The sequence below is a fragment of the Chlorocebus sabaeus genome, chromosome 13, assembly GCF_047675955.1.
Source record: "Chlorocebus sabaeus isolate Y175 chromosome 13, mChlSab1.0.hap1, whole genome shotgun sequence".
Lineage (NCBI taxonomy): Eukaryota > Metazoa > Chordata > Mammalia > Primates > Cercopithecidae > Chlorocebus > Chlorocebus sabaeus.
The window spans coordinates 88,444,710-88,467,461 of NC_132916.1; the positions used below are offsets into that span (position 1 = coordinate 88,444,710).

At 39.7% G+C, this 22,752-nt stretch overlaps 2 protein-coding genes across 8 annotated transcripts in view; one reads left to right on the forward strand and one right to left on the reverse strand.

The window, feature by feature from the left end:
- ORC3 (origin recognition complex subunit 3) overlaps positions 1–5,802 on the reverse strand; it is a 76,717-nt gene extending 70,915 nt beyond the window's left edge. For 6 of the 7 annotated variants that reach the window (XM_008006555.3, XM_073022592.1, XM_008006554.3 and 3 more), the window contains exons 1-2: positions 5,696–5,802; positions 1,511–1,565 (exon numbers count right to left, since the gene is read on the reverse strand). In XM_008006555.3, the coding sequence (XP_008004746.1) occupies positions 1,511–1,565; positions 5,696–5,719 (79 nt within the window). In that variant the 5' untranslated portion in view covers positions 5,720–5,802. Of the gene's footprint in view, positions 1–1,306; positions 1,377–1,510; positions 1,566–5,695 lie in introns of all 7 variants that reach the window. The other variant, XM_008006561.3, reaches the window with a different exon arrangement.
- Positions 5,803–5,860: 58 nt separating this feature from the next.
- RARS2 (arginyl-tRNA synthetase 2, mitochondrial) overlaps positions 5,861–22,752 on the forward strand; it is a 72,569-nt gene continuing 55,677 nt past the window's right edge. The window contains exons 1-2 of the mRNA XM_008006562.3: positions 5,861–5,965; positions 22,239–22,312. Coding sequence (XP_008004753.1) covers positions 5,930–5,965; positions 22,239–22,312 — 110 coding nt within the window. The 5' untranslated portion in view covers positions 5,861–5,929. The remainder of the gene's footprint in view (positions 5,966–22,238; positions 22,313–22,752) is intronic.

The window sequence follows — 22,752 nt, forward strand, 5'->3', positions numbered from 1 at the left end:
CCCTCTTGCCCTTTGCAGTTAATTCCCCCTACTTCATCCCAGGAAACCACTGGGACTTTAAGACAACCTATGTTGTTTTTGCCTTTAAAAAAAAAAAAAAAACCGCCAAGCTCAGTGACTCACACCTGTAATCCTAGCACTTTGGAAGGCTGAGGTGGGCAGATCACAAGGTCAGGAGTTTGAGATCAGCCTGGCCAACACAGTGAAACCCTGTCTCTACTAAAAAATACAAAAATTAGCCAGGCATTGTGGCACTTGCCTGTAGTCCCAGCTACTCGGGAGACTGAGACAGGAGAATCGCTTGAACCCGGGAAGCAGAGGTTGCAGTGAGCTGAGATTGTGCTGAGATCACGCCGAGATTGGAGAGCTAGACTCCATCTCAGAAAAACCCAAATGAAAACAAACAAACAAATTAGGCTGGGCACAATGGCTCACGCCTGTAATCCCAGCACTTTGAGGGCTGAGGCGGGAGGATCACTTGAGCCCAGGAGTTCAAGACCAATCTGGGCAACAAAGTGAGACCCTGTCTCTACAGAAAATTTTAAAAAATAATTACCCAGGCATGGTGGTGAATGCCTGTAGTCCCAGGCACTTAGGAGGCTGAGGTGGGAGGATCATTTAAGCCCAGGATTTTTCAAGGCTGCAGTGAGCTATGATCAGGCCACTGAACTGAAGCCTGGGTGACAGACTAAGACCCTGTCTCTAAAATAAATAAATAAACAAAACTAAAGAAATGTCTTTCCTCTCTTACCCACATGGGTATATGAGTGTGTGAGTATGCATATGTCAGAGTGAGTGATAAAAATCTACTCCCTTAATAACAGGAGTATGCGTGTCTATGAGTAATTAAAACCCAATAATTGAACAAATTTGTTTTAGTTGAGAGTGATTGAGAACTGTGTGGGACCCCTGTGCTTCCGAGAGATGCCACCATGCCTGGCCTATGACTTAAGCATATTTAAGTCTCCCTATGAATATTGTATTTTAACACAAAAATAATTTTTATAAAATTTTCATTAGAAAATATATACAAATTTGTAGTCATTTTATTTCTTAGGCTTTCCTTATGTTACCAATTATCATTTTATTTTCTATATAACATTTCCTCCATCGTTAGACATCTGCGTTGCCAGTCAGCCTTTATTGTTTTGATTACTTCATCAAGAATCAAAATGTTTCTCTAGCAGAAACTCATTTTCATTTCTAAAGTTGTAGATAAAAAAACAATGGCAGAGAAGTAATCAAAAAGACAATCTCTTTTAAAAATGGCAGCATATCCTTTGAAGTAAATTTGCTTCCAACTTACCTTTGGAAGATCTAATTGGATTCTCTTTAATTAGAGCCCTGGGGTGTCCTCTTATCTCTTTGACCAATGCCTTAGAACATAAACGCTACATCAACATGGCAAGTAAGCCAAGCTCAGATAAGAGAATTACTAAATTCAATTAGGGTTAGTTCTTAATAGTTTAAGAAGGTAGGGAATAAAACATTTAATATTCAGACACCTTACCTATTGGCACAGAGATCTTTCTCTTTTTGGAGTTTGGCTTAAAAACAAAGCAGCCCTATAAAAAGAAAGAAAGACAAAAAGCATAAAGTTAAAGTAGCAAGGAGCAGAGAAATCTGATTAACCAAATATTTTATGAGTAAGCACTTTTTTAAAAAAAAGATGGCAGGGGAGAGAACACATTTCTTTCAGATTCTAAGAAATCACATCACTCCTCTCTGACCTATAGAAGGAAAATTCTAAAACAACAAGGGGGACTATCCACTCTCTCCCCTCCCTCCCATGAGATGCCCATTTTTTATTTCGCTCTTTGACACCTGATCTAGGAGGTAGACAAAGAAAATAAAAGCTGATTAAATTTAAGCCCAGAAAGGTTCCATTTTCATAAACTTAAAGGAATTAATACTATACATTAAAATGGGCTGGGCACAGTGGCTCATGCCTGTAATCCCAACACTTTGGGAGGCCAAGGCATGTGGACCATGAGGTCAGGAGTTTGAGACCAGCCTGGCCAACATGGTGAAATCCTGTCTCTACTAAAAATGCAAAAATTAGTCAATCGTGGTGGCAGAAGCCTGTAATCCCAGCTACTCAGGAGGCTCAGACAGGAGAATCGCTTGAACTCGGAGGTGGAGGTTGCAGTGGGCTGAGATCGTGCCACTGCACTCCAGCCTGGGCGACAAAGAGCAAAGCTCTGTCTCAAAAAAATAAATAAAGAAATAAATAAAAATGAAGATCAAAAAGGTTGAAAATAGTGATGTTCTCCCAACCTAAAACTTATTTAAAATCAAAGTATCTACAACCTTAGTAGGAAATAGATAATTGCAGCTGTTTCACTCTATATACTTTTCTTCATCTGATAAATGCCTACTCATTTATCCATTAAAGTTTGTCTCAACACTCATCTCCTTTGGGAAACCTTTCACAATTCTCACTACAGAAATTCTCCTTTCCCCGAGATCTCACAGTACTTGAACATCTTTATTTCGCATTGCTTTAAGTCACTTTAATTGTATATCATAGTTGTTTATGGGTGTGTCTCCCTGAGTAGACTATGAGCGCCTTCAAGCACAAACTGTATTTTATAACTGTTTTTCCAATGTTTGGAATAGTGCTAACATATATATTAGGCAATCAGTATAAGGAATGAATAAATGCTTGTCAAGTAATTGTCTTGGTAATTTCCCAGCTATGTTTAGTTTCATACTATTATTTGACTAGTGGTAGACTGCCCCCAAGTTACTGGTCCTAGTCTATTCTACCAATTCTAAAGTTATGCACGATGGATAGCTTCTTTTTTTTTTTTTTTTTTTTTTGAGACAGAGTCACGCTCTGTCGCCCAGGCTGGAGTGCAATGGTGCGATCTCGGCTCACTGCAACCTCTACTTCCTGGGTTCAAGCCATTCTCCTGCCTTAGCCTCTCGAGTAGCTGGGATTACAGGTGCCTGCCACCACGCCTGGCTAATTTTTTTGTATTTTTATTAGAGACGGGGTTTCACTATGTTGGCCAGGCTGGTCTTTAACTCCTGATCTCTTGATCCACCCACCTCGGCCTCCCAAAGTGCTGGGATTAGAGGCATGAGCCACTGCACCTGGCCTAATGGACAACTTCTTAAAGATTTCTATTTCTATGGAAAATAAAAGACATAATGAAAGAACAATACCTAGGCAAAGTTGTCTCAGGATAGTGTTAAAGACAGCTGTGAAAATATAAAGTAGTCATTTGGATTACATGTTCCAAATTAAGACCTGTGCATTAGACTCTTTTTTTTTTTTTTTAGGCAGAATCTCCCTCTGCTGCCCAGGCTAGAGTGCAATGGCACAATCTCGGCTCACTACAACCTCTACCTCCAGAGTTCAGGCGATTCTCCTGCCTCAGCCTCCTGAGAGGCTGGGATTACAGGCGCCCACCAACATGCCAGGCTAATTTTGTATTTTAGTAGAAATGGGGTTTCACCATGTTGGTCAGGTTGGTCTCGAACTCCTGACCTCAGATGATCCACCCACCTCGGCCTCCCAAAGTGTTGGGATTACAGGCATGAGCCACCGCACACAGCCCTGTGCCTTATATTCTTGTATCTGCAACTAGCAGAAGTTTGTGAAATAACATACATATTTAGAAAAATCACGTGGTACCATGACAAACCTGTCATTGTCTTCTTTTCAAATCCACCTGCAATTCAGTAAAAAAGAAAGGAGCTTCAAAGGAACATGGTATGAGGAAAGGATCTTAATATAGGGCAGTGGTAGTAACATGGTTAACCATTTGGAACTGCTGGTCAAGTGATGGTGTTTGAGATAGAGGAAGGCCAACAGCCAGAAAATTTCATGAGGAAAGAGACATTAAAATGTTTTGATACGTTTAAGGGTCGGGCATGGTGGCTCACGCCTGTAATCCCAACACTTTGGGAGGCCGAGGCCGGGGAATCACTTGAGGTCTGGAATTCGAGACCTGCCTGGCCAACATGGTGAAACCCTGTATCTACTAAAAATACAAAACTAGCTGGATGTGGTAGCGCGTGTCTGTAATCCCAGCTACTCGGGAGGCCGAGGTGGGAGAATCGCTTGAACCGGGGAGGTGGAGGTTGCAGTGAGCCCAGATCGTGCCACTGCACTCCAGCCTGGTAACAGAGCGAGACTCCGTCTCAAGAAAAAAAAAAAAAGCTTACAGTTCCATCAACTCATGAAATAGTTCTTAAAGCTTCTTATACATGTAAGGTCTCATCCCAATACAGACATTTCTGTTATAATACCAAAACGCTTTCCTGAAAAACCTTACTTTCTGCAAGATACATAAAAATAAGAGGTGCTTATGCAATCAACAGGATTAAGGGACAGACCATTCAAAACCTACAGAACATTATAACCAGGACAAAATAAAACCAGTACCAATTCTAATAAAAACACTACTTTTAAATCTCTACTAGTGTAACCTTAAACCCCAAGACTTGTACTTTCTTCTTGAGATGTAAAGTACATGTAAAGTGCTTTAAAAGCACTGCTTCTCATAAACCATTTTAATCAAAATAAAAAATCAGATCCATGATATAGCCTTCATTAATCCATTGTTTTAACATAGGGAGAATGTAGCTTCTTCATCTGCATTTTTCAGCTTTATCAGACAGCTTAACTTCAGGGGCTTCCCGCTGCACTTATAATAGAACTAAATGTCTTACTTTTCGTGGTCCAGAACAGCGCTGTCCAACAGAACTTTCTGTAATGATAGAAATGTATCTGCACTATCTAAAATGGTAGCTGCAGCCACATGTGATGAATGAGCACTTAAAATGTGGCTAGTGCAACGGAGGAACTGAATTTTTACTTAATTTTACTTTAACTCAAATTTAAATAGCCACATGTGGTTAGTGACTAACACATTGGACAATATAGCTCTAGGGCTTATCCTCTTACCAACTACACTATGTTTTGCAATTTCTTGCCATCTAGGTAGCCAAGATGAGGTCTGTAAGATACCCCCACCACACACCCCCGCATCTGCATTACTTTTGCATTCTCATTTTTCATGACGCTCCCACTCTTTGTCTACTTTCTGATTATGATTTTTAAATTCCTCTAATATGCCATTTTATTTCTATCTTCTGGGCCGAAGAACATGTTGTTCTTTCTTCCCTCCTCGCCCTAATCCTTAGCCTAACTTCTCATTTTTCAGGTCTCAGTCAAAGCGTTACTTTCTCCAAAAAGCCTCCGCTAACCCCCGGCAACCTATATTAGGTTCTTCCCACTCTTCTGTTGTCTGTCTAGAACTCTTTTCCTTGCTAACACTTAAAATTTGTGATCATCAGTTTATCTATGTTTACTGACTTTCTTGACTGCAGAAGCTGAATCTGTTTTGTTTACCACTGCATCTCGGTACCTAACGGAGTGCTCGGCTAACAGCATTTGTGAGAGGGAAAAATGAAAGACTGGGCCACATCATCAGGACATCCGACCTCCAACAACCAGAACTTAAAAATCCTCCTAGCCGCACCACAAGGCAGATCCGCGTCCTCGCTCCCCAAGCAAAGTTGGCCTCAACTGATCTGGAGCAAGGACGCCTCAGCTCAGTACGCCGCTCCCTCCCTCCCCTCCAGCCAGGGAACGGAGGCCTACGTAACCTCCGCTTCATCCCTTCTTCAAAGGGGGAATGAGGCAGCGGTAGAGCCACAGTGAGCGTCGGCCACCACGTACCTTAGACATCGAGGACGTGGCCATGGTCTTACTGGCTCTGCGGATTCCAGATGCACTCAGGATTTCCCGCGCGCCCTCGCGCCTGCAGGGCAGAGGTTAGTGGCGAGTCACGCAGCTTCTTGATTGGCTGGCATCACCCTCCAGGGCGGGCTTCCGGCGCGAGGGGCGGGGCGTTTAAGGAGGTGAGGTGACGCCTGGACTGGCGGACTGCGGGGCACTTCCCTAAAGGCGGACATGGCGTGCAGTTTTCGCAGGGCTATAGCTTGCCAGGTATGGATCCCGGAGCGCGCAGGGGAGTCCTTGCGGAGCTAGGGACCCCAAAGGCCTTTCGCTGCTGCAGGCCAGTCCTCAGTCAGCTGGAGGGTGGGTCCTACAGAATTCTGTTACTTTCTACCACCTCCTCCCCCTTCTCTGGAGCTGGTAGGGCTCCAGAAGTCCTGTGGGGGGTCGGCTGGGATCAGTTTGTCTTGGTGAAAAGTAAACTTTGAAAGGTACCTGGTGCTTCACTCCTTCCCACCCCACAGCTTAGTATGCTTTACCTGGGTGGAAAGTCATTAGACCATGATTAGACCCCATAGAAGTTAGTGTTCTTCACACTTTAATGACGTTAATGATGGATGTGGATTGTTCTTCAGAGGGAACTCATTTTAAAACTGCTTATTTCTCTTGCAGTCACTTAGGTAGTCAACCCTAGAATTATTTTTGGTAATTCCCAAAGATATATGAGCTATCTGAGACTCAGTTTTTCTTGGTTCAGGGTCATATTTGAACACTTCTGTTGTGAGGAAGGGCTTACAAAATTGCAATATACTTGCTTTGTTTTTTTTTCCTTTTTGTGGAGAACGGAGTCTCGCCATATTGCCCAGGCAGTCCTCAAACTCCTGGGCTCAAACTGTCGTCCCTCCTCTGCCTCCCTAAGAGCTGGGATTACAGGCATGAGCCACTGCGCTGGGCAAAATTGCAGTATAAACGTGTAATTCATCAAAAAGAACTTTTTAGGACTCACTGGCCACCCTTGGAAGGAAACTTTCTGTTGTGGTCTCGACTAACCCATTTCCTTCTGATTAATGGATGTATTAGTGGACGTAATTAGCCTGGTGTATAATTTATCTTAGTTCATTTTTACAGTGTTTCTAGACATTTGTGGGGAAATCCCTCTGCCTTGTCTTTATGCTTATAGATATACTGCCCTGTCCAGTGATAATTCGCCAAATATCACCAATATGACATTTTGTTAAGACAGCTGAATTTATTGCTTGCTGGGATAAGAAAGAACACTGCTTAGAGCTTTGGTAGTGTATTAAACTCGTAAAGCAAGGTCAGATTTTACTGATGGGTACAGCTTAAGGCTGGTCTTTCAGAGGCAGAGGGTAGGAGGATGTTGGAGGAAGATGGCTTGATTAGGATTGGAAACTGATCTGATACAGCAGTTTAAGATTGGTAGCAAAAGCAAAGACTGCAAGGAGCCTTAAGGCATAAACTGTTGAGGTTTTCTAAATTGGAAGAACTAATAGACCTGGCATGTGGCTCAGCTGCCTATAATCCCAGCACTTTGGGAGGCCGAGATGGGAGGATGGCTTGAACCCGGGAGTTTGAGACCAGCGTGGACAACATAGGGAGACCCCATATCAACAAAAATTTGTTTTAAAAAGTAGCCAGGCCTGATGGTGCACCTCTGTAGTCCTAGCTGCTTGAAAGGCTGAGTCTGGAGGATCACTTGGACGGCCCCACGAGTTTGAGGCTACAGCGAGCTGTGATTGTGCCACTGCACTCCAGGGGGGCCACAGAGTGAGACCCTGTAAACAAAAAATAAAAGTAAATCATGTGAAAAGCTAATAGATTTATCATGAAGTTCTTATAATGAATGATTAAGTTATTTGGATAGAAGTCTTCTAGAACAGGAAAGTTATGCCAATGAGACAAAGAAATAATAAATTCATGTTAATGTAGACAGTAAACCATATCATGGCAGGTAGTTTTGGACCTTAGTATATAAGCTGTGTGTAAGGGTAGATGGTTTCCATTCTTAGCCCTTAGATCAAGGTAGTGCCATGATGAGAAACAAATTGTGTTTAGTTTTGCAAAGGCTGTGTTCTTTGTAAAGAATGTAAATTGGGCCAGGCATGTGGCTCACACTTGTAATCCCAGCACTTTGAGAGGCCAAAGTGGGGGATCCCTTGAGCCAGGACGTTCAAGACCAGCCTGGACAACATAAGGAGACCCCCACCTCTACAAAAAATAAAAAATGCAACTTAGGTGTAGCGGCACATGCCTGTGGTCCAGGCTCCTTGGGAAGCTGAGGTGGGAGGATCATTTGGGCCCAGGTGGCTGAAACAGCAAGCTTTGATTGCACCACTGTACTCCAGCCTGGGGAACAAAGTGAGACCCTGTCTCAAAAAAAAAAAAAAAAAAAAAGGTAATTTGGAGAAACAAGAACTAATATATCAAGTATATATTTGTGCTAATTACTACACATTCACATTTAAGCTCATGGCAGCCCTATGATATAGAAGCATTAACCTTATATAATTGAGTGAGTTGAGATCCACAGAGATTAAATAACCTACCCAAAGCCACATAATCAATAAATTGTAGAGTTGGTTTATCAACAGAAATCTAACTTTAAAATTATATCTTTCCTATATACTGTGCTGTTTGTGAAAGCAAGAAGCATAATCCAATCATTGAACAGAATCTAATGGATTTATATAGCAGTGTAAATTATGCAGATATATATCTGTTTCTCTGAATATAGAGTTATTGGGTAATGATCTGAAACTTGAGGATAAATAAGAATATTTTCAATACATTAGGACATGGGGAGACAAGAGCAAAGAAAAAAAATGTTCAGTACAGTTTGAGCATCCCAAAGCTGGAAATCTGAAATGCTCCAAAATTTGAAACTTTTTGTGTGTGGACATGATACTCAAAGGAAATGTTCATTGGAGACTTTTAGATTTTCAGATTAGGAGCTGGGTATGGTGGCTCATGCCTATAACCCCAGCACTTGGGGAGACTGAGACAGGTGGATCACTTGAGAGTGGCTAATTTTGTATTTTTAGTAGAGATGGGGTTTGTCCATTTTGGTCAGTCTGGTCTCGAACTCCCGACCTCAGGTGATCTACCTGCTTTGGCTTCCCAAAGTGCTGGGGTTACAGGCATGAGCCACCAGTCCTGGCCCAGCTAGTTCATTTTAATTTTGTGTACTTTTAATTTTGAAATAATTTCAGACTTACAAAAAGTTATGATAATAGTACAAAGAACTCCATATCCTCTTTATCTAGATTCAGCAGCTATTAACATTTTGCCACATTTGCTTCATCATTCTATATAATTTTTTCCTGTGTCATTTGAGAGTAGGTTTCATACATAATGCTCCTTTACCTCTTAATATGTAATTGTTTATTTCCTAAGAACAAGGCTTGTTTTACATGACCACAGTACAGTTATTAGATTCATATAATGTTGATAAAATGCTTTAACTTATAGTCCATGTTCCAGTCTTGTTGATTTTTTTTCCCATAAGGGATCACAAGTTGCATTTAGTTTCATGTAACCTGGTACATTTTAAGTAGCTTTACACTTTCCTTATTAACTTACATCTACGTAGCTTGCTAGAGGAGCTACCCTGCTAATGGTGAGCAGGAAGACCAGCTTTCTTCACTCTGCTGATGAGTTTATTATCAAATTTCAGGTGTGGCCTCAAGAAGCAATTAAACTAGTCCAGTTGTTGTCATTTAGTCCTGAGGTGCAATATGTATGTTGGGAAGATATTCAGCCACATTAGGGTAAACAGCAGGACTGACTGAATTATCTAGGTTTGTACTGTTCTTTGCTTCTAATCTATTCTCACAGACCCACCAGCATTCCATTCTGCTTAGAACCACAAGTTGTATCATAACCATACTACAGCAGAAACAAACAAACAAAACAAAACACTATCATCAGAGCAAACAGGCAACCTACAGGGTGGCAGAAAATTTTTGCAATCTATCCAACAAAGGTCTAATATCCAGAACCTACAAGGAACTTAAACAAAACAACCCCATTAAAAAGTGAGCAAAGGACATGAACAGGCACTTCTCAGAAGAAGACATTTATGCGGCCACAAACATTTGAAAAAAAGCTCAACATCACTGATCATTAGAGAAATGTAAATCAAAACCACAATGAAATACCATCTCATGCCAGTCAGAATGGTGATCATTAAAAAGTCAAGAAACAACAGATGCTGGTGAGATTGTGGAGAAATAGGAGCGCTTTTACACTGTTGGTGGAAATGTAAAGTAGTTCAGCCATTGTGGAAGATGGTGTGACAGTTCCTTAAAGATCTAGTAGCAGAAATACCATTTGGCCCAGCAATTCCATTGCTGGGTATATACCCAGAGGAATATAAATCATTCTACTGCAAATATACATGCATGTGGACATTCACTGCAGCACTATTCACAATAGCAGAGACATGGAATCAACCCAAATGCCCATCAGTGATAGACTGGATAAAGAAAATGTGGTTGGTACATGTACACCATGGAATACTATGCAACTGTAAAAAGGAACGAGATAATGTCCTTTGTAGGGACATGAGTGGACCCAGAAACCGTTATTCTCAGCAAACTAATGCAGGAACAGAAACCCAAACACTGCACATTGTCGCTTGTAAATGTGAGCTGAACAATGAGAACACATGACCATGGGGAGGGGAACAGTACACACCAGGGCTTGTTGCGGGTGGGGTGGGAAGAGGGAGAGCATTAGGAAAAATAGCTAATGCATATGGTGCTTAATACCTAGGTGGTGGGTTGATAGGTGCAGCAAACCACCATGGGACACGTTTATCTATGTAACCTGCACATCCTGCACATGTACCCCAGAACTTAAAATTAATTTTAAAAAAGAACTATGCTAAATTTATTATAGTCATAATTTGCCTTCCAAATTATTTGGGATATTCTCTTCTAAGCTCCAAAGTTGTAATGCTTTGTACGCTTCTTGTTTGTGTCTTGAAACTAATGCAGACCTGTTCTGAGGAAAATTTCTGCAAATGTGGGAGGGCTTCTGCACTGGCTCTTGGTGGCAAACCTACAGTGCCTGACTTGGTAGTGTTGGAGAATCAGAAGTGAGGAACAACTGGGGTAATTGCCTTTTTAGACTCATGGCCTATAGATTGTTAATGTGGATAGAAATGCAGAGCTAATTTTCATAAGATGATGTCAATTTTGCCACCTGAATGTCTGGTTGCTAAAGATATGGATCCTTTTTCATTAACAAAAATAGGTTTTTATGCAGTTATCACAGATTTTGATACTGAACCTGGCAAGTTTAGCTCCAATCTGAGTTTAGTAGCTATCTAGAGCCAGACAGAATATTTTTTGACTTTGTGCTCAGTTATCTGAGTACTACAGGTAGGAATCATATTTGCTGTTGTATCAGAGAAATAAATGGTTGAGGACTGCTGACAAGCTAATTGATTGGTGTGCTTTCCTAGTGAATGCTCTGGAGCCAAAGATTCTATTATATTAGAATCTCTGATATTAGGTTCCTAAGTCTAAAGTTTAGAATTGTGCTTAGTACATTGTAAGCACTCAATACATATTAGCCATTCTTATATTACATATTAGAATCTCTCATCTTAGGTTCTCAAATGAGATCTGGCAGTTGTGAATTTTCACTTGATATTCTCTTAAGTGCTTCCTCTTAGAAGTAAATAAGTAAGCAAATAAATAAATAAAAGGCCAGGTGCAGTAGCCAATGCCTGTAATTTCAGCACTTTGGGAGGCTAAGGTGGGAGTATTGCTTGAGTCCAGGAGTTCGAGACCAACTTGGGCAATATACTGAGATATTGAGACCTCATCTCTATAAAAACCTAAAAATTAAAAAGTGCTTTTTTTTTTTTTTTTGAGACAGAGCTTCACTCTCGAATTCCTGACCTCAGTTAATCCACCCACCTCAGCCTCCCAAAGCACTGGAATTACAGGCGTGAGCAACTGCACCTGGCAAACAGTGCTTCTTGCTTTCAACTTCAGATTTGCTCCTCATTGAATGTGTTAGTTTATTTCTCAAGGACTGTGCCTAATTTTGTGGATTTTATTTCTCTGTTAAAATTTTCAGGTTTACTGTCACAGTCTTTTATTATTTGGTTCTCATTGTGTAACCTTTTTAGGATATTTTACTCTGTGAAACTTTTATGAGTTTGAGGCCTAAAGAGATAGTTATCAGTAGACCTTCTTTTCACTTGTGCTAGTCCTAGATGAAGCCCAATGCCAGGTGAAACAGCCCTACCTGAAGGGAGCAAAAAAAAAAATAAACCCTGAAACTAAACAAACCCATTGGTCACATTCTGATCCAAGAAAGCTCTAAATCCAATCTCAGAGACAGTTGAAGAGAGTCGTATTACTCCCAGAATAGTTCTGAACCTATTAGATTGCAAGTGAACTTAAAACCATGCTCCATGTTTAGTGGCTCTCAATTTGTTTTCTTTTTCTTTGCTCTCTCTGTCTTTTTTTTTTTTTTATGCTGCACCCATTTGAGAGAAAGATAAACCTCTAATTGAAAACATTCACTACTTTGGGCATTGTTAAAATGGGAGACAACTGCTCTCTCCCTAAGCCGTGGTTCTTAAGCACTAGCTGCAGACTTGAATCACCTGAGAAGCATTTATAACTACTTAAGCCCAGGCCCTTTGGCCTGAGTTAGGGCATCGGCCTAGAAGTTATAAAAATGATCAGGTGATTCAGATGTTCATCCAGGCTTGATAACCACTACCCAACAGCTACCCAGAGGCAGAAGGGTGTAGGACAGTGGTCTCTCTGCACGTTAGAATCACCTGGGGAACTTTTTACATCCTGCTGCCCAGAGCCCACTTTGTATTAATTAAATCAGAATATTTACACGTGGGAGCCAGGCGGGTTTTCCTAAAGATTTCCGGTGGTCATTCCCATATACAGCAAAGTGTTGGAACTGCTGGTGTAGTGTAGTGACTAAGAACATTGACCGTGGAAGACTCAGGTTTAAATCAGCTTCTCCTCTGATAGATTTTTAAGTTTTCTTCACCTTGTCTGTAAAATCTGGAAAATTATTTAGCTACTGTATAGATGTGTCATCAGGATGCAAGGTATTAATACATATGGAGTGCTGAGAATTGTGTTTGGTATGTAGTATATATTCAGTATCAGTAAATATCAGTCTCTCTTTCTATTTTTTTTTTTTTTTTTTTGGAGATGGAGTCTCGCTCTGTCTCCCAGGCTGGAGTGCAGTGGCATCATCTCAGCTCACTGCAACCTCTGCCTCCCAGGTTCAAGCAATTCTCCTGCCTCAGCCTCCTGAGTAGCTGGGATTATAGGAGCCAGCCACCACGCCTGGCTAATTTTTTTGTATTTTTAGTAGAGACGGGGTTTTGCCATGTTGGCCAGGCTGGTCTTGATCTCCTGACCTCAGGTGATCCGCCTGCCTCGGCCTCCCAAAGTGCTTGGATTACAGGCGTGAGCCGCTGCGCCCAGCCAATATTAGTCATTATTGTGTTATTTTAGAATATGTCAGGGTGGAGTATTTTGAATACCCCTCGGCCCCTCAACACCGTTCATTATAGGCTTAGCACCATGTGAAGTTAGTAAACAGTACATGTCTGAGCCATACTGCTTAACGTTCAATAGGAATTCCTTAAACGTACTTTTAAAGTTGTGATTTGGTAAAGGAAAAGTTCTCATTTTTGCAAAATAATGCCTGCTTATTTTAAAGAATTAAGCAATACAAAAAGATGCAAAGAATTTTTTTAACTACCCCATAAATCATCATCAACGCTGACTTTTATTTTTAGGTATATTTCTATGCAGATATACAGGCAGAAAAGAAGAAAGGAAAATGGGAAGGAAAACTGGATAAATATACTTTTTACAAAATCCAGGCTGTATTGTAATGAGTTTTTATTTTTCAGAATGTTATTTTTAAGTTTTACAATGGGAAAAATGTCCAACATACTGAAAAGTAAAATAGTATTATTATTCCTCACATGCTTATTACTGAAATGCTGTTTTATTTTTATCATTTTTATTTTATTTTCATTTTTAAACAGAGATGGGGGTCTCACTATGTTACCCCAGGCTGGTCTCAAACTTCTGGCATCAAGTGATCCTCCACCTCGACCTCCCAAAGTATTGGGATTACAGGCATGAGCCACCGCGTTTGGCCTGAAATGCTGTTTTAAGTAAAAATGTTAAAAGTAGGTTTGTTTGAATTCGGTGAAAAACCAAAGTGCAGTTCAAAAAATTATTGATGTATTTCCTAAATGAGGTTTTTACAGTAAGAAAATAAATTGTGAAAAACATTACAGTTTGTAGTGTTTTTACAAAAGATCTTCATGTTTCAAATTTAGACAGCATCACTTTCTACCATAAGGGATGAAGACATTGGCACTCTCACAGATGATTTTACTTTCTTCCACCTTTACCAATTTGTGTTGGGTAACATTCTCACTCAGTTAATAACATTTATATTCCGTTTAGTAACCATATCTGCACAGCTTGTCTCCTGTTCATTTTTTGTTGAACCAGATAATGTACTTACCACCAATCTTTCTCCTGATGTATGGCTTAATTGGCTGTATTTAAGAAATTATGACTTCTTAGAAAAAGTAATCCTAGAAATATCAAAAGGAGGCTTAACCTTTAGAAAATTACCATGTTCAGAAATAAGGCTGGGTGCAGTGGCTCACACCTATAATCCCAGCACTTTGGGAGGCTGGGGCAGGATAATTGTTTGAACCCAAGAGTTTGAGACCAGCCTGGACAAGAAGGTGAGATACGCCGTCTCTACAAAAAATACGAAAAACTAGCCAAGCGTGGTGGTGTACACCTGTAATCCCAGCTACTCAGGAGGCTGAGGTGGGAGGACTGATTGAGCCCAGGAGTTGGAGGCTGCAGTGAGCCATCATTATACCACTGCATTCCAGCCTGGGCAACAAAGTGAGACCCTGTCTCAGAAAACAACAACAAAAGAGTCAAAATCTTTCTTTTAGAAATAAAGGAATAACACTAATTGTTTAGTTCTTATCTCAGATTTTTTCTCCTGATACCACAGATGCAAATGCATAGGGCAATCCCAATGTAATTGTAAAATTTTCCAATCTTCCTGTGTTGGCAATTAATTCAAATTAGAAAACAACAACTGAGCAGGTGAAACAAACACACTAGTTTGCAACTCTTTATTGAATGAATCTATTCCTGTTTAATATCACTATTAAATTATCTGCTTTGACCAGATCATGATCTTTGTGATTTAATGTGACTACAAAGTAAAGTGCATTTATTTCATTTCCCATGGGGTTTTCTTGATTGGGTGCTTTATTTTCAAAATTTAGCAACTTAACTAGCATGCATCTCAGTGTTGAGTTTTCTGTATATTTTCTTGACATAATTTATCTTGATCTGTAGATTCAATTTGTCTTTTTTAATTGAAGTATGTTAATCATAGAAAAGAACGTAGTTAATACTTATATGCCCCACACCCAGCTTCGAAAATAAAATATTACAAATACTTTTAAATTCCCAAAAGAGTACCCATCTCTGGCAAACTCTTTCCTCACACAATAGGTAATGTCTGTCTTGAAATTTGTGTTTATTCCTGTGAATGTCACTCATTACCTATGAATGTATCTCTAAATAGTATTATTTTACAAGTTATTAAATTTTAGATAAATTATATCAAGGTATAATTATCTTTGTGTAGCTGCAGCTTGGATTTTTTTGTTTGACTCCATTTTTTAAAAAAGACTTATCCAACTGGGCGCAGTGACTCACATCTGTAATCCCAGCACTTTGGGAGGCCGAGGCGGGTTGATGACTTGAAGTCAGGAGTTCGAGACTAGCCTGGCCAACGTGGTGAAACCCCATCTCTACTAAAAATACAAAAATTAGCTGGGCATGGTGGGCACCTGTAATCCCAGCTACTCGGGAGGCTGAGGCAGGAGAATTCCTTGAACCCAGGAGGCAGAGGTTGCAGTGAGCCGAGATCACACCATTGCACTCTAGCCTGGGTGACAAGAGCGAAACTCCATCTCAAAAAGAAAAAAAAAAAAAGATTTATCCATAATGATGCATGGAGGTCTCGTTCTTTGATTTTACTGCTGAATTGTGTGCCATAGCAGTAGTGTACCACGATTTATATTTGGTTCTTTATTTGGTGGAAGTTTTTCCCTTTATTGTTTATATTGTGCCCTGTCTCCCATCACCTTGGTCACACCTCTGATTCCAGCTGCCACAGTTGTAAATACAGGCTTACAACTATTTACACAGGTGTAAATAGTTTCGTGTGTGCTTCCATTCACTTATTGCTAATAGCACCTCATCTCTGTGAAGCTTGCTGGTCCCAGCACATACATAGCTCCAGTGTGGTGAAATTATTTTGGATAGAGAATTCTGGTAGACACTATGTATGTATTTTAAGAGGTACCATGGAAATTAAGCCTCTATTGCTTACAGCAATGACTTTGATGGCATAATCTTTTATTAACTTTTCTTCCTTCCCTCTCTCTTATCACTTCTGCCCTCAGGAACCATCTCCCAAATAAACTGCTTGCCTGCAAGTCTTTTTCTCAGGCCCTGCTTTTGGGGAAGCCAAGGAGTGAGAGAGAGAGTGTGTGTGTGTGTGTGTGTGTGTGTGTTTTCTGTTTTGTAGGATTCATCTCTGTGGCTTCTGATAAGTGAGACCAAGTTAGGAGCCCTGCCAAATAAGGCTGCTCCATTCTGCTTCAGAATCTGTAGTATCTTTTCTTGGAGATCTCTTTTGAAGTTTGTGGCTTTGAATTTTGTCTCTATTCTTACGATTGGTTGCTAGGGAAGCAGTCTGCCTGCCTTCCTTCCTGTCTGCGTGTTTGTTTACTAGTCTTCTTTCTTTTTGTATTTTAGGGACACCAGTTTTCCTAAGGTTGGATTATCTTTCTTCAATTCTATGTATTTTTCTGATTACATTAATCTTTGTATTCTCAGATTGTGTCATAGTTTTTTTTCAATTATGACTATACTCTTATGTTTCTTAATTATTAGTTTTATGGTAAAAAGTTTTATCATCAATTTTTAAACTCCTTTTAAAATGCACTCTTGTTTTTTCATCTTGTCTTCTAGTTCTTGTTTATTCTATTCACATTCTCAGTAAGTTCCAAATCCTGAAGCATTCGTGAATAATATTCTTCATATTCATTGGGTTACATTTTTCTCCTGGGCAGAGTTCTTTGATCTGTTGTATGCTACATTTTTCCAGCTGTCTATCTTCTGGTCTGTGCCTCCCTCCCTACTCTCCCTCTCCCTATTTTTGTTTATTTCAATTTGATCAGCTACTGGTGATGCATGTTCTTTTTCCTCTCGCTCATGCTTGACAGCTCTGCCCCACCTTTCCATTTGTTTGCACATTGTGTGGATGACTTCTTCACTCCTCATGTCACATTTGTTCTGGGCTTACCTCACCTTTGTGGTTGCAAAAATATAAACTCTGCCCCCTTTCCATTCCTCTTTTGTCTCTCTCTCCAGTAGGTCATGGTGACCTGTACACATTATTTCTCCACTCTGACATGGTATATTAAATTTTTACAAACTAGCCCTGATATTTTTCTGTCTTCCTGTAAAAACTACTCCTTTGGTTCTTACTGCTCACACAACACCATATCAAGGTTTGCTTTCTGCAGTAGAAGAATGTATTGTGTTTTCATTGGAAAGACCTTCAGTGTGTTACCTTAGAATTTTTCTTTTGCTGGAAAGTGCTGGAATTTCTGTCTTATTGTTTCCCACAATTTAGGCAGCATCTCCTAGTTGCAAGAGGGAAAAATAATGGAATTTATTCAATTTGTTTTTCTCCAGATTTGAGGTGTTAATGAGAATTGTTAATTCATCTCTGACTTCTGATACATGAGGACCAAGTCAGCCTTGCCAAACAGGGCTGTTCCATTCTTCTCCAGAAGCTATTGTATTTTTACTTGACTATCATCTTTGAGGTTTATGACTTTGAGCTCTTCCTGTCTTGTGTATTTGCTGCTGGAGAACCAACCTACTTACCTGTTTGCTCTCTACTTTCTTTCCTTCCTTTTCTTTTTGATGTTGGTTGAAGATAGGAGATTATGTGAAGAAGCTTTCATTCACTACTTTATCCCAGAAGTCTTCATGTTTGTTTGTTTGTTTTTAATTGTGAAAAAATACACATAACGTAAAATTTGCCATCTTAACCATTTTTAAGTATACAGTTCAGTGGCATTAGGTACATTTACATTGTGCAACCATCACCACCATCTATCTGTGGAATAGTTTTCATCTTGCACAACTAAAACTCTACCCATTAAACAGTAACTACAGAGGCCGAGGTGGGCGGATCACAAGGTCAGGAGATCGAGACCATCTTGGCTAACACGGTGAAACCCCGTCTCTACTAAAAAAATTTTAAAAATTAGCCTGGCGTGGTGGTGGGCACCTGTAGTCCTAGCTACTCGGGAGGCTGAGGCAGGAGAATGGTGTGAACCCAGGAGGCGGAGCTCACAGTGAGCCAAGATGGCACCACTGCGCTTAAGCCTGGGCGACAGAGCAAGACTCCATCTCAAAAAAAATAAAATAAAATAAAACAATAACTCCATATTCACCCCAACCCCCTTTTTCTTGTTTGTTTGTTTTAAAATTTACATTATATAAGAATGTTTCTGTACTGATATGGTTTGGCTCCCTGTCCCCACTCAAATCTCATGTTCAGTTGTAATTCCCAGTGTTGGAGGTGGGGCCTGGTGAGAGGTGATTGGATCATGGGGATGGTTTCTGATGGTTTGGCACCATTCCCCTAGTGCTGCCTCAATGATAGAATTCTCACAAGATCTGGCTTAAAAGTGTGTAGCATCTCCGCCTTCGCTCTTTTCCTCCTGCTCCCACCATGTAAGATGTGCCTGCTTCCCTTTCGCCTTCTGCCATGATTGAGTTTTCTGAGGCCTCCCCATACATGCTTCCTGTACAGCCTGTGGAACTATGAGCCAAGTAAACTTTTTCATGAATTACCAGTCTCAGTTATGTCTTTAGAGCAGTACAAAAACAGACTAATTGTACATGTATCTTTTGTGAAACTGCTATTGAAACTACTGTCTTGTTATTTATATCTTAATATGAGTAAGAGAAAGTAGTCTTAGAATTACTTTCAGGAAAACTTCATTCCTGCTCTTTACTGAATATATATATGTTTATACACACACACATATATATATGTTTACCCTATATTACTAGGGATAAAACATGCTGTGTAGATAGATTCCCTTTGTACCTTGATTGCCAAGAAGCGTAAGTACCTTGAGCTTAGGGTTTTCTGGTATAATTTTATACCTCCGTTTAATTTTATGTGCTTAAGTCACCCTCAGAGCTTTTTGGTAGCAAGTGAAATATAATAAGATAATACATGAGGCTGGGCATGGTGGCACCATTCATTGGAGTCCCAGCTACTCAGGAAGCTGAGGTGGAAGGATTGCTTGACACCAGGAGGGCGAGGCTGCAGTGAGCTATAATCGTGAGCCACTGCACTCCAGCCTGGGTAACAGAGTGAGACCCTGTTTCTGGGGGGGAATAAAAAGAAGAAATTATTAAGTAGCTTTTAGTTTAGCCAAAAGAATTCTCTGAATGAGAATTGCATGTTGTTCATTTGATTGTAAGCATTTTATTGCTACCCAAGTTCACAATCTGTTTGTCAGCTGAAATGCTTTGAAATTGACCTAATCACTAAGTTTTTTTTCAGCTGAATTGTAATATTTAAGATAGACAGAAAATCTTAGTGATTATGGGTAAGTTTGGGAGATGTGTCCAAAATAAACTAAAATTTTTTAAAAAGAGAAGGAAATATTTATTACATGTTTATTATATGACGTATTTTTCTTAGTCATCACAAGAGCCCTAGTTTATTGTTTAACAGATTCATTATCCCCATATTTCAGCTGTGAAAACTATAGCTCATTCATGTAAAATTGCTTTCTCAAGGTCTCTTAACTAATAAAAGTAGAACTGGAATTTGGATCCTTTTTTTCTGAGAAATTACGATAGAACCTTTATTACTGATGTCTCTATTCTGGAAACATTTCGTACTAGAAACATGAACTGTTTCAGCCTCTATCCTATAACTGCTTTGGAAATATTTACCTGCTTCTGTAAATACATCCCAAAGAAATGACTTTTTAGTAAGGAATACAGTAATTTACTTCCTAAAGTCTAGAAAATAAAAAATACTGTACCTTGAGAGGAAACTTTAAAAAGTCAATCTGTACCAAGCCAAAGTGGAAATGCACAAGCCTCTTAAAGAAAGTGATGTCTCCAACTCTGCAAGTTTGGGCAAGTTTTTACAGTTAATAACGTTTGTGAAATTCAACAAATAACTTCTGTTGACAACAGGAGAGTATATGTTGTTATTAATCAAGAGAGTGGTTTTAATTTTATTGCTCTCCTGAACAGTCACAAATACCCTTGAAGATGATTTCTTCTTAAACTCTTCTTACATTCTTACTTTTTCTGTTTCCCCCATCTTTCCCTTCTCTTTTTCCCAACTCTACAGCCATGTAGTCTTTTGCAGAGGCTACATGAGGATTGGAGAAGTGGGGGAAATTTTGAAGACAGTTGTAAATTTATACTGGCAGTGCTGTTATTTCACTATTTTGTTTTTATGCATTTCTGAATGAAAGGATATACATATGTGTGTTAGTCTGTTCTCATACTGCTAATAAAGACATGCCTGACACTGGGTAATTTATAAAGGAAAGAGATTTAATTGACTCACAGTTCAACATGACTGGGAAGGCCTCAGGAAACTTAGAATCATTGCAGAAGGGGAAGCAGACACATTCTTTATATAGCAGCAGCAAGGAGAAGTGTCATGCGAAGGGTAGGGGAAAGCCTCTTTTGAAACAATCAGATCTCGTGAGAACTAACTCACTGTCACGAGAACAGGATGGGGGAAACCACCTCCATGATACAGTTATCTCCACCTAGTCCCTCCCATGACGTGGGGATTTTGGGAGCTATAATTAAGATGAGATTTTGGGAGGAAATACAACCAAACCATATCAATATGGCATAGAGGTTGAGTATAGGTTCCGGTGTTAGATAACCTGTATTCACATCCTAGCTTTTCTTTCCACTTAGGCAAGTTAAGTAAATTCCCTGTACTTCAGTTTCATCATTTATAAAATGAGGGTTGAAATAGTAGGAAAGCCTGGGATTGTTGCAGGAAAAATTAAGGCACTTAAGACATGCCTCTCACAGAGGAATAATTCAGGACTGGTGCCGTGGCTCACTCTTGTAATCCCAGCACTTTGGGGTGCAGAGGTGGGAGGTTTGCTTGAGGCCAGGAGTTAGAGGCCAGCTTGGTTGACATAGCAAGACTGTCTCTATAAAAAATAAAAAATCCGGCTGGGCATGGTAATAGTTGGTAATAGTGTTGGCCTGTAATCCCAGCACTTTGGGAGGCTGAGGCAGGTGGATCACCTGAGGTGTTGAGACCAGCCTGGCCAAAATGGCAAAGCCCCGTGTCTACTAAAAATACAAAAAATTAGCCGGGCGTAGTGGTGTGTGTCTGTAATCCCAGCTACATGGGAGTCTGAGGCAGGAGAATCGCTTGAACCGGGAGGCAGAGGCTGCAGTGAGCCGAGATCTCGCCACTGCACTCCAGCCTGGGAGACAGAGTAAGACTCCGTCTCAAAAAAAATAAAAAATAAATCATTCAGTACATGGGAATGTCTCTTCCACCTAACTTTGTCCAATTAGGGCAATAGTTCACAACTCTGGCTATGTATTAGGAGTCGTGCAAGGAGCTTTTAAAAAATACAAATCCAGCAAGGCACTGTTCCTCACACCTGTAATCCCAGAACTTTGGGGAGTTGATGTAGAAGGATCACATGAGTGCAGGAGTTCAAGACCAGCCTGGGCAACATAGCAAGACTCTGTGCTACAAAATATGTGTATATAACACATCCGCCCCTACTATTCTAATGATTAAGCCTTTGATAGGGATGGGGATCAGATTTTCCCTATTATTTACTTGTTTGTTTGTTTATTTGTAAATGCCATGAGATTTTATTTTTTATTTTTATTTTTTTTCCATCTGTTTTGTTCACTGCTGTATCCCCAATACTGGGAATAATGCCTGACACATTAAGTAGCCACTCAATATTTTTTTAATGGAAAAAAATGAATTATCTGTGGATTCTCAGTGGTTTATCTCCTCGCTTGCCATAATTTTTTTTTTTAATTTACAAAGGTAAAATTCATTCTTTTTGCTGAACAGCTCTATTAATTCATGGTCAACTCCTCCCCTTAACCCTTGGCAACCACAGATTTATTCTTCATCCTTAGAATTTTGGGTTTTCCAGAGGGTCAAATAATTGAATCATACACTATGTACCTTTTTGAATCTGGCTTCCTTCACTTGTAATGCATTTGGAGCTCATTCGTGTTAAGCATATTAATAGTTTATTCTTACAAGTGGTATTCCATTGAATGGAACAAATATGTCAACAATCTTGCACTGTTTTATTCTTTTTGATTTTTAGCTTTCCAGAGTGTTGAATCTTCCACCAGAAAACTTGATCACGTCAATATCTGCAGTTCCAATTTCCCAGAAAGAGTTAAGTATAATATGCTTGTAACAATCTAAAATGTTGCTGACTTTGTTGTTATACCAAAAAAGCAAAAAAGAATTGTTACTCTTCAATTTGTGGAATAGTCCTTGAAATTAACTATAAGATATGATTCATTATGTTCAACCTATTACTCCTATTGACTTTAATAAAATTAAAATCTGTATTTTAAATACTCTGATATGGCAGATTATATATTCTTATGTTCATTATTTTTGTTATGATAGTAACTGTAATTGTAGCAAAGTCTTTGGGAATGAGGTTCAAATTCAATTCTGTAACAATAAATAACTAAAATTGTAGTTAGAATCTCAGGGTTTTTGAAGGGATATTAAAGATTGTACAACCATCTGGTGCTTGAATACTGTTGTACCATATTTATCTACTAGGTTTTTAATGTTGTGTTTGTTTATTGAGTTTCCTTTTG